At 43.8% G+C, this 13,078-nt stretch overlaps 1 protein-coding gene across 1 annotated transcript; it reads right to left on the reverse strand.

Annotated features, from left to right (window-relative positions):
• Positions 1–10,713: 10,713 nt before the first annotated feature.
• On the reverse strand, positions 10,714–13,078 carry LOC143022271 (uncharacterized). Its single transcript, XM_076180414.1, has 2 exons — positions 12,011–13,078; positions 10,714–10,722 (listed from the first exon to the last, which is right to left on the reverse strand). Exons 1-2 carry the CDS (start codon positions 13,076–13,078, stop codon positions 10,714–10,716), a joined length of 1,077 nt encoding a protein of 358 aa, XP_076036529.1.

Consider the following 13,078-nt stretch of genomic DNA (forward strand, 5'->3'; position numbering starts at 1 on the left):
TCCAGGAAGGGGAGGGAACCTCTTTAACTGTGCTCTACGGTGAAATTAAGTCCAGACACCTCCATGAACTTCCTCCTCAAGATATCAATTTCTGAAAGGGAGTCAGTTTTTACAAATATATCATCTATATATCTACAATAAAGGCTAGGTTTTTCAATTTGACTAAAATCAATTCCTCTACAGTCCCCAAGAAAAAAATTGGCAAACAGAACACCAAGGGGGGATCCCATGGCAACTCCATCAGTTTGGCGGTAGAGTATCCCACGGGGAGAGCGGAATGGGGCTTCTTTGGTGCAAAATTGAAGCAGGGTCCGTAGGTGTTCCTCGAGTAAGTTAAGTCCGGGTTCTGGTCCGCTTCTGTAAACATTGTCGCATATGAAATCTATTGTTCTATCCACGGGAACATTGGTGAACAGAGATTCAGCATCCAGAGAAGCTATGAATCCTTGGCTGGGAGCGTCTTTCACCAGTTTTACTAAATACAAGGAGGATGAGAAGATTATAGAAAACATAATCCATAGAAATGTGGTCCCCAAAAACGAAAGTGACAAATTGTCCTTCACAATCTTTTACAAAAGTAGAAAAACCTCTTCCCTACTTTTAAGGAACAACCCCGCACCAGAACCCCAGGAGGTCCGTCAATCCCACGAAGTATATAAATACACATGCCCAGAGGAGGACTGCACGCCCCCTTTCAGTCTACGTGGGAAGGACGACCACCACATTATCCCGAAGAATCACCATGCACTTGCAACACGGAGGGCCCATATGTATATATATATATATATATATATATATATATATATATATATAAATATATATCTATACATATATATATATATATATATGTATATATATATATATATATATACATGCATATGTATATATATATATACATATGTGTGTGTGTATATATATATATGTATAAATATGAATATATATATATATATATATATATATATATATATATATATATATATATGAAAAAAACGAAACTGATGAACGTATCTTCCGGCCCTTTTAGGCAATCGAAGATACGCATCATCCGTCCTGGGGCACACAGATACGACCGACCAATATCACAAATATTTTTTATAGACCTGAAAATGCCTAAACCATGGAGGTAGTGTTACCTGGTCAAGGGGGCATTGACCTCATAAGAACATAAGAATGAAGGAGACTGCATGAGACCATAAAGCCTACACTAGGCAGCTCCGTATGCATCACCACCTGTCATCCCCTTCCATAAAGTTGTCTAATAGTTTCTTAAAGCAATTGATAGTTTCAGTGCTTACTACATGGTTACTAAGTTTATTCCATTCGTCGACCACCCTATTAATAAACCAATTCTTGCCTATTTCCTTAAATCTAAATTTGTCCAGTTTATAACCATTACTGCGAGTCCTGCCCTGTTGTTTTAATAGGATTACCTTGTTTGCATTACCCTTGATAAAGCCTTTGATCCACTTGAACACCTCTATTAGATCACCCCGCACTCTGCGTCTTTCCAGATAGTGTAAGTTAAGATACCTAAGCCTCTCTTTGTAAGGCAAATTTCTGAGTCCATCTATTATTTTGGTCATTCTGTAGGACGAAGACCAAAAATGTACCGCATAGTCCAGGATGGGTCTAACTATCGCTAGATAGTTTAATAATTATCTCTGCACTTCTATTTGTTACCGTCCTAGCAATGAAACCTAATTCTCTGTACCCAGGGTCTTCCTCCAATCTCGGGTCGCGTCGTCAGACCCTGGAGACACAATCGGTTGAACTGCAAGATTCTTGCAATATAAACTTTAGAGAATATTCCGTTTAAAGCTCGAACCAATCAGGTTGCAGTATTCGACTTATGTTGCCAGTGGTAACATTTAGTGCAAACAGTAAGCCTATGGCATAGGCGCGGCCTATCAAATTACAATTACGTTTATTGAAACTGAAAAATACACATTATTTTGTAATAAGCACATTTCGAATAAAAGAAAGAGAAACTAATTAAAATAAGGATTATTCATCCCAGTTTTAAATAATTCAGGCCCCCCCCTAATTCCAACTGAATCTGAAGATGACAAACATTTCATTTTAGGACGCCCATTTATTTCACGCACATGACATATATAGTAGTATGTCATATGCGTGAAATGAACGGGCATTCTAATAGTAATGTACAGAACTGGGCGCGTTCTTCGGTGCGTTCCGAAATAAAAGTCCGGTAGGACACATAATATACCAAAGAAAATTTTCGTAGGTCACATACTAAACCGATACCTATATTGCTTTAATAGCTTAGGAGCGCTAACCGCGGCCAAACTAAAGTAGAACTCACCGAGGAACGCGCCCAGCTCTGGTAATGTGGATGATAAGTCACTGTTTTATAATTATCTGTCCGATAATCTGCCTGACGATTGCATAAAACAAGGCCTGATAAAAACAACTTTATATCTGTCGCCCATTAGGTAAATTCCTCTTCCGTAGCCTACAAAATTACTTTATAAATTTGCACACATCGTATTTTTTTTTATCATATTCGTATCTCAAATGCTATAAAAAACAGTTGAGCGAAATGTAGCGAAACGACCAAAGAATGTAGCGAAACGACCGAAAGAATGTAGCGAAACGACCGAAGAATGTAGCCAAATGTAGCGAAACGACCGAAGAATGTAGCGAAACGACCGAGACAATGTAGCGAAACGACCGAAGAATGTAGCGAAACGACTGTGGCGCAACGGACTGGCTTTGTATACTAAAACGTGGCACTGGTTGCCCTCTTACTAAGTTACGTAAGTTCACTCACACGGGAGGGCAAGAAGGAACTGTTTACTTGGTGCCACATTTATTTTGACGATAGAAAAGAGAGGGGGGTTGCCCCTTTACAAGAGGCATTTGCCTCTTCACATGAGAGGCGCTGCCATTGTAACTTAGGGAATAGAGGAGTAGATGAAAACTGAAAACATGGAACGGCACTAGTTACTAACGCAGCTACAAGCCAAACATAAAAATATAAAAAAAATTACAAAGAATCTGAACACAAATCATGCGCAGCTTAAGACTAATTCATTACGAACATAGATACTCTAAAATAACAGATTTTGGCTCAAAAACAACTTACTGAGTTGGCCGCGAAAAAAGGGTGTGACCACTTTGAGTTCTTAGACCCAACTGAAGGCCTAGTAGTCAGTCGTGACGTCACAAACGGCAAAAGTCTTCACACAACTTAATCTTATTCTAAATTAAAGGCAACATCGTACAAATAATGGGACGTTATCTTGCAACACAGCTTGCAGACAACTTACAGAAATTTTGGAAAATAAACAGAAATAGTCTCTGTTCGGAATACACTTAAAAATAAAACATTACAGAAAACGAAACTGATACCCTTTCCAGGGGGAAACGGGCTTAAGACAAAATATATGTAAAAATGGAGATACATAGAATTATAGAAAAAGCCCCGTTACTGCTCGTAACGGCACACTCCCTTCCTAATTTTCTAGGGGGAAATTACAAAGGCCTATTGGCACAACAGCACGAGCTCAGAAATGGGTCTTACATATTCATGTGCTTTATTGTTTACAAAAACTCTTACTTGGACTTTCCTGACTAAATCATCCTTGCCAGGAAATACTTTAATTACAATACCCAAAGGCCACTGACCTTGGGGACTCTCTTGACTCTTTAACAGTACTATATCATTAACCTTTACATTGGGAGAGGAATTAACCCACTTTCTTCTGGGTTGCAAAGAGGAAAGATACTCTTTCTTCCATCTCTTCCAGAATTCCTCAGCAAGGTGATGTACATGCTTCCACTGTGACCTGTATATTGCTTTAATATCTATCTCTTCAGGAAGAGTTACAGGAATGTCAATTTTCTGAGTGAGAAGGATAGACGGAGACAAAACGAAAGGACTACTAGGGTCCGATGAAACAGGAACTAAAGGTCTGGAATTTACGATCTTACACACCTCTGCAAAGAAAGTTACTAACACCTCATGTGTCAATGTTTTGGGTTGGTGGTTAGTCAGTATCGCATTCATGATGTTGCGTACCATTCCAACCATACGTTCCCATGCTCCGCCCATGTGGGAAGCATGAGGAGGGTTAAACAACCAAGTACAACCTTGACTTGACAAAAAACTATTGACATCACCACCTTCATCAGTAATGGCAAGCAAGTTCAGTTCTTTGACGGCACCTACAAAGTTCGTACCTCTGTCAGAACGCATCAGCTTAACTGGGCCACGAATAGAGATGAATCTCTTAAAGGCGTTAATAAAGGAAGAAGTACTCAATTCTTCTACAGTCTCTATATGGATAGCTCTGGATACAAGACATGTGAACAGAACACCCCATCTTTTGCTTTCGAGGAAGGAACTTCTAGTGCGCCGTGTTTTTATATGCCAGGGGCCAAAAAGGTCAACTCCTACATAGGAAAATGGCGGGTTAGGAGTAAGTCTGTCAATGGGTAAGTCTCCCATCTTTTGAACACATACCTTACTTCTTACTCTTTTACAGGTAACACATTTAGAAATGACTTTAGAGATGGTACGTTTTCCTCCCAAAATCCAGAACCCACCTGTACGGATGGCTCCTTCTGTAATCACCCTACCTTGGTGGTGCACTGTCTCATGGTAGTGACGGATCAACAATAAGCCTAAGTGGGATTCCTTTGGAATGATAATAGGCTTTGCAAGCATACCAAGTACATCGCTGCCTTGGCTCAATCTGCCTCCTACACGAAGTAGGCCTTTCTGGTCTAAATAAGGAGACAGAGGTTCAATGGGACTGGTAGGAGATAAACAAACTTTACTCTGCAATTTAGTCATGGCAGATGAGAAATAATCTTTCTGATATATCTTAACAATGAGATCAGCTGCATCTTCTAGCTGGTTGGGTGACTTATGCTTGTTACACATATGCCAACCTGAACAACACTTGTTACCTTGTTTAAAGGAACGGGCTATATGCTTAAGGAGAGCTACTGCTCTTACAAGTCTTCTCCAACAGGAAAACTTAGAGAACCTCTGGGCTAATGACACGATTGCAGGTATTACATTGCTCTTGTTTACACTGACAAGAGGTTCTGATTCAGCTGTGTGGTCTGGTACTTTCACTTCTTTATCTGTCTCAGGACTCACAAGAGGAAACTTCCACAGATGGGTGTAACATCCTCAAATAGACATGAGGGACCTGACAACCAATCACTTTGATTTAGGTCAGTTACTTCAAGACCACGGGTGGCCAGGTCAGCCGGGTTACAATCCGTAGGTACGTAATGCCATTGGTTAGGTTCGGTGGACGACCTAATGTAATCTACTCTGTTACTTGCGTAGACATGAAATCTACGCCTTTCATCTAAGGTTTTGTCTAAGTAATCTGTGTTGGAATCACTGAGATTAACTGCCATTACTGCAGCACATAACTCTAACCTGGGAATAGTATGACCATGGTTGGGAGCTACTTTAGCCTGTCCCCTCACAAAACACACCTGGTAGCTTTTGGTATCACTAAAAACTTTAAGATATGATACGGCTCCTACTGCTACTCTGGAGGCATCTGAAAAGGTATGAAGCTCTATCCTATGAGCTTGAGACAAAGAAATACTAGCGAACTGACGATTTATGCTTATGTCCTTGAGGTTCTTTAAGGACGTTAGCCATCTGGACCATCTGTTGTGGATCTTAGCTGGTATGGGTTCATCCCAACCACACTTTAGGTCAGTAATCTCTCTCAGGAGTAGTTTTCCCACTATTATTACTGGAGCTAAGAAGCCCATGGGGTCAAACAGACTATTTACAACAGACAGTATACCTCTTTTTGTTACAGGTTTGTCTGAATCAATAAATCTATACACAAAAACATCCTTTTGGATATCCCATAAGAGACCTAGGCTAGATTGCATAGGCATGGAGTCAGAAATTAGGTTCAGCTCTTGAAGGTTATCAGCCAGCTCACTGGTGGCAAACTTAGACAGTACTTCTTTACTGTTGGAAGTAATCTTGTGCAAGCGTAAGCGTCCTCCTTCTTGGAGTGCTGACTTAGAGTCTTGGATTAACTTGTACGCAGTCTCTGCATCTGGCAGAGATGCTAACCCATCATCCACATAGAGACTGTTCTCTAAGAAATGACGTACTTCAGGAGAGGCATTTTCTACAGACTTACGTAGGCCATAGGTGGCAATGGCGGGGGATGGAGTATTTCCGAAGACGTGTACAGTCATCCTGTACTCAATTAACTTTTGATCAGGGTCGTTATCCTTGTACCAGAAGAATCTGAGGTAATCTCTTTGCTCAGTCTTCACTTTGAAGTTGTAGAACATTTGTTCTACATCAGCTGCTACTGCTACAGCTTCTTGACGGAAACGTAGAAGGATCCCAAGAATGCTGTTCATCATATCAGGACCTGACATTAGCATGTCATTTAGGGAAAACTCTCTGGATTTGGCAGAAGAGTCGAACACAACTCTGATCTTGTCAGGTCTCTTGAGATGGTATACCCCAAACAAGGGAAGATACCAACACTTCTGATCAGACTTCAATGGGGGTGCAACTTCAGCATGCCCACGATCTAACATCTTTTGCATGAAAGCCATCATATGCTTACGTTTTTCAGGCTTTGTGCTGAGACTACGATGAAGAGACAGTGTACGGTGCCACACAAAGTCTCTATTATTACTGGTGGCTACAACATTAGGACGGAAAGGTAGTGGCGCGACCCAATGGCCACTTTCATCCTTCCGGAATTCTGAGTTCATGACATCTAGGAAGTTCCTGTCTTCAATCGACAGGGCAGTCTTGTCATCATCTTTGGTTACTTTGAACAAATCATCTTTTACTTCAGGGACATGAATCTGGTTATTACATGGTGCAATTTTAGAGGGACGCCTATCATGTACAAAGGACGTCTTAAAACTACTAATGACAGGAGGCACACAAGTGCCAGGGAGACACACTTCTCCAATGATTGCCCATCCCAGGCTGGTCTGTTGAGCTAGGGGGGCATTGACAGGTCCGATTCTCTGGTCAAAAATGTAATGGGCCAAAGGTACATCTCGACCAATGATGAGTAGAATCTCGGCCTCAGGGACTAAAGGCGGAATATGTTCGGCCAGGTCGGACAGATGAGGATAGCCACGAGCTATGGCAGGAGTGGGTATCTCTTCTCTCACATTGGGAATGCTGTCACATTCTACTAGCAAAGGGACATGTACCTCATGTGAGTTATGCCAGGACATGATGGTGTAATTTCTGGTGGTGCGCCCAGAAGCACCCGTTACACCTGCACAGGTAGCTAGACGGTATGAAACCCTTTTACTCTGCTTATCAAACAAGTCGAAAATCTCGGATCTTGCTAAAGAGCAATTGCATTGATCGTCTAGGATGGCATAACACCACACTCCGAGCTCTGGCTTACTCTCAGGATAGACTTTCACCAAGAAAGTCTTGGCGCAGGACTTACTCATGGAGGTGGGGTTACTGCAAATCAAGGTGCATTTTGAATTGACCGCAGCATCCTCCCCTCCATGAGTCTTGACTACAGGAGTAAGAACATTAGGAAGTGGCACTTGGTCGGTTACAGGGAAGTGAGGTGTCTTATCTTGAGCAACCTCCCTTCCATGCTGTGTTACAGCTTGAGTAGGACTTCTTTTTGCCCTGGGTTCATCGTAGTGTAAGGCAGCCACATGAGTGGAAGCTTTACAGAGCTTACAAAACAGTGTTTCTTTGCAGCTGGAAGAAGGATGGTCATCTTTGCAACACTTATAACACATACCTTTTTCACTTAGGAAATCTTTCCTTTCGCTTACAGACAAGGTACGGAAGGCCTTGCAGAAATTTAAACTATGCAAGTCAGTGTTGTGATAAATACAAAACCTCCCTTTTCCTGCTTTACCTTGATCAGTGGAACTTGCAGCGTTAACAGACATGTCAGCGGCCGTGGTCGTCTTCTTACCACCACCAGGCAACTTGGTGTCAGTCTTTTTCACACGTACTTGAGGAAGCTTGAAGGAAGGTGGCTTCTCTGATTTCATAGGCCTGTCAGTACTGAAGTTATGGATGGCAAAACATGGATAATTCTTGACAAACTGCACGAAGAAGGTGAAGGGTGGATACGGTACACCGTAGTTGGTCTTGTAGTTCATGGCCTTGCTAATCCACTTTTCCTGTACATAGAATGGAAGTTTAGCGACAATAGGATTGATACCTGAAGAAGCATCATAATAGGCAAAGAGAGTACTGTAGACAGGGTTAGCTTTTAAAGCTTCTATCTGGGACAGGATGTCGCACATGTCAAACAATTTGAATGTATCTTTAGGTGTTAACTTGGGAAAACTATCTAACTTCTTTTTAATCGAAGTCTCAACGATCTCAGGGGCAGCAAACCTGTCATTCAAGCGTTCCCAGATTCTACTGCACGCTATGTTTGGGTTATTGGCACTGGAAGATCTGATCGTAAGGGCCCATTTTTTAAATTCAGGACCTAGGTGCTTAATTAACAGATCTATTTCCTCCTTGCGTGAGATATCTAACTCTTGCATGACTTCACCGAAACTCTCTCTCCAAACAGCATAATTCTAGGCAGTATCATCGAACTTAGACAGTCTGCTAAGAAATAATTCCTTCCGCATGAGGAACTTAGTGAAATCAACATACCGTAATTGGAGGGTGTACCTGATCTAGGACACATACTACAAGGAGGTTTCACTACAGGTTGTGACATAGAAATGTTATGGTTAGCAATGGGTTGCTGTGCAGGTTGCACAGGCTTTACGTTTACTTCCTCGGTGCAAGGCTCAAAACTGAATGGAACATTGTTAACAGGCTGTGAGTTAAATTTGAGATCAGAACAGGGTTTGAAAACAGGACTTTCAGGGTTCAGGCCTACTGGATCTTTTTAACTAGCTGAAACATCTGCCATATTACCCTGCTGTTGCACATATAGCTGGGTGCGGGTAACAACTGTTTCTTTCAGTTGCTCCCATTCACTGCATGTTTCCCAATCATTGTCGGATCCTAGGTGCCGAAGTTCGGCTTCGGCTACTTCCAACTCCCTTTGCTGTTCTATGACCTTAATAAGCCTGGCTTGCATTTCAGCTTCTTCTCTTGACCTTTGGGCTTCCTTGTCAGCCTTTTCCTTTAAAAGCTGACCTTCTTGCTCGGCAAACTTGACCCTGATACGAGCGGCCTCGACTTTGGCCCGTTGCCTCATTGCAACAACGCTAGCACTGGTGCTACCGGAACGGCTTGACCTAATTGACTTTCTTGAACTGCCTTTCATGGATGGAGGTATACAAAGCTCGGAGTGGTTAGTGAGGGTTAAAGGAGCTTGACTGGACTTCAGGTCACCTTGTAAAGAAGGTTCAGTGTGGTGTTCCTCTTCCGTGACTTCGACTGAGGAAGAGGATGCATAATTACTGATTACCTGTCGAAAGGATGCCTGAAAATTCCTGTCTTCCTTACTCACTAATTCAGCACGAATCCGGCTTTCTGTGGTACGTTCACGCGTTAAGTACTCTAGGTACTTCTGTACGGTACCCTGGTATTCATCATAGACCTTGTACAACTTAGGATCAAAGTCCTTTTTTCTGAATAAGGACTGTATCCCACCCTTTGACAATTCGATTCGGATTTCATACTGGTCAATTGTTCCTTGATATATTTCTTGCCCTTCGGCAGTAAGAGTCCTTACTCTGTTAGAGATAGGCCTTTCATCCATACTGTGGGTGGAGGCCATAGTGCCAATGCAAGGTTAAACAATAAGAGATAGGAAAGTAAATTGCAATGAAAGAAGGCAAGGAAAACTCGACTTAACTATGAATGAAGCCTGCAGAGTAGGTCGTCACAGACACTCATATCTAAGGAACTTGAGGTAGTAGAATTAGAATTGATTACACCTTACGGCGATTCATTCTACCTAAGGCTCACTACACGCATGCTTATATTAAACATACAGAGAACAGGGTTAGGCAATGTAGCTTTGCCTTCAATAACATGCATATATTTAACAAACAAACATGGTGGAAACCTTGAGTCACGTGACGTAAACATAGCGCGCTGGCGCTCATACATTGTTGCCACATCGACAATTGGGGATTGCGCGATCAAAACAAGGCGGCAAAGTTCACTGATCACTTGACACGTCTAAACATTTTTGCCACATCGACAACTGGACCACACGATCACAAACAAGGCGACTTTAATTTCACTCAGCACTGCACGTCTCACTATTAACACTCGCGAAACTTCTACATTTGAAGGGCACGTCGGGCTATGTGGCTGCTGACGACGAAGTGAGTTGAGACGTGGCAACGGTGGACAGGGTGTGGTCTTCACTTTCGAGCATGGGTGTGGCTTTACTGCTTCTGGCTACCTCCTTCCGCGGCACTCCCCAATTCATTCACCTCTTTGCGTAGGCGATTTTATTCTTTGTTTTCATTGGCAGGGAGTGCCAATACCGCTCATTTTCATTGTGGCGCAGCGGACTGGCTTTGTATACTAAAACGTGGCACTGGTTGCCCTCTTACTAAGTTACGTAAGTTCACTCACGCGGGAGGGCAAGAAGGAACTGTTTACTTGGTGCCACGTTTATTTTGACGATAGAAAAGAGAGGGGGGTTGCCCCTTTACAAGAGGCATTTGCCTCTTCACATGAGAGGCGCTGCCATTGTAACTTAGGGAGTAGAGGAGTAGATGAAAACTGAAAACATGGAACGGCACTAGTTACTAACGCAGCTACAAGCCAAACATAAAAATATAAAAAAATAAAAATTACAAAGAATCTGAACACAATTTATGCGCAGCTTAAGACTAATTCATTACGAACATACAGATACTCTAAAATAACAGATTTTTGGCTCAAAAACAACTTACTGAGTTGGCCGCGAAAAAAGGGTGTCACCACTTTGAGTTTTTAGACCCAACTGAAGGCCTAGTCGTGAGTCGTGACGTCACAAACGGCAACGGGCCTTCACACAACTTAATCTTATTCTAAATTAAAGGCAAACATCGTACAAATAATGGGATGTTATCTTGCAATGCAGCTTGCAGACAACTTACAGAATTTTGGAAAATAAACAGAAATAGTCTCTGTTCGGAATACACTTAAAAATAAAACATTACAGAAAACGAAACTGATACCCTTTCCAGGGGGAACGGGCTTAAGACAAAATATATGTAAAAAATGGAGATACATAGAATTATGGAAAAAGCCCCGTTACTGCTCGTAACGGCACAACGACCGAAGAATGTAGCGAAATGACCGAGACAGTGTAGCGAAACGACCGAAGAATGTAGCGAAACGACCGAAAGGATGTAACGAAACGACCAAGCAATGTATCGAAATGGTTGGTAGCGAACTGGCCATGTAGTGAAACGAAAATGACTTTATAAACCTCCACACATTGTATTCTTTATCATATTCGTATCTCAAATGGGAAAAAAGAAAAACAATATAGCGAAACGACCGAAGAAATGTAGCGAAACGACCGAGAAACGATCCCAGCTCTGGTAATGTGCATGATAAATGTGATCAAAAGTACTTACTTGTGCGTCGATGACGATGGTTCTTCGGTCGCTCCTGGGTGGGTCCTTTCCTTCTTCCGTAACACACACTCCGCTGCGCCTAGTCTAAATCTAGCCTAATTCCCTACTTCCTAACCATTAATACTAGCCTACCCGATCCTCCTTTGTGTATACACTTACACTCACATTCACTCCACCACCCACGCGCGGTCCTTTCCCGGCACTGGCTCACCCGCGCGGACGCGAGGGCACTCCCCCCTCTGGTGGGAAGGGGGTACCAGCGCTCGTGCCCTTTGACCCCCTCCTCCCCCGAAGGAGGGGAGGGGTGCCAGCCGTCCGTCCCCGTCCGCGCCATATACACTCACGCTCACACCACACCCCCCCTTGATCTCGAGATCAACCTTGGCGGGCGTCTTTCGCGGTGGGGTCTCCGAGACACCCCATCCTCATTCGTTGTCGCTCCGTGGCCTTCCTCCTCATCTTCTCCTTCACTCACTACCTGCCGAACATCCAAGATATGCCGCGGCACTCCCTCAACAGAAACATTGTTTCGTGAGTTCACCTCCGTCACTGTCCCTCTCGTCCACTGTGACGTGCACTTCGTGTCCTTTGGTCTCACCCATACCTCCTCCCCCACCTGCACTGAGGCGGGACCTTCTTCGGCATTGGCCGGCAGTTGCGGTCCCTGCAGCGGGTGCCGCCAATCGTATTTGAACACGGCCTTTTGCGGAACCGAGCGGTCGTCTTGGCCTGACCTGGGGGAGATATTATACCAAAAAACTGCCTCCGTCGGCGGTATTCGCGCCCTCTCGGCTATGGCCTTAATTGTACGATGGTGTCGTTCCACTATCCCATTTCCGCTCGGTCGGTACGCTGCCCGGAAAAAGCGTCTTGTGTTCCACTTGTCCAATGTACCTTTCAGCGCCTCCGACCGAAACGCCGTGTCGTTGTCCATCAGGACTTCATCCACTGGGCCCCGCTCCAAAAATACCTCGTTAATCACCCGCGCAATCTCCTCTCCAGTTTCCGCCTTCAGTTCTCGCCAAATGCCGAACCGCCCTGGCCCACAATCAACCATCGATAAGTATCTGGTGCCTTGATAGTGGGTTACGTCAATCGCCAGCCCCCCCCCCCCCCAGTTCTCTTCCACGCAGAGCTCCCCCGCTGAATGCGGTCTGGGAGCGATGTCTATGGACTGACAGCGGGCACACGCCCTCACCACATGCCGCACTTCTTCCCTTGATATGTTTGGGTTAACCTTCCTTGCCAGGAACAATGACCTATCGACCCCTAGGTGATGCGTTTCGTGCAACTCTTTCGCACGAAAGGACCCAGCGGCGCACACCTCGAGCTTCTTCTCGTCCTGTTCTTCCTTCGCTTTCAGCCAGCTCTTCTTTACTCTGGTTAGCGCGTCTGCTTTGTTCGTCTCCGAGGATACCTCCCTCACCCTTATCTTCATGCCGAACTCGTCGATTAACTCTCTCAGGATCCCGAGGTGGCGCTTCACAAGGATCTCTGCAGCTCCTTTCGTGCGTACTCTCTTCTCAGCCGTCAGCACAGAGTTCAT

Source organism: Oratosquilla oratoria, chromosome 44 (assembly GCF_046742065.1).
Source record: "Oratosquilla oratoria isolate Oo_2021 chromosome 44, ASM4674206v1, whole genome shotgun sequence".
Taxonomy (NCBI): Eukaryota; Metazoa; Arthropoda; class Malacostraca; order Stomatopoda; family Squillidae; genus Oratosquilla; species Oratosquilla oratoria.

Coding starts and splice junctions, on each gene's coding strand:
- LOC143022271 (XM_076180414.1), bottom strand. CDS start 13,078: ATGAACTCTGTGCTGACGGCTGAGAAGAGAGTACGCACGAAAGGAGCT.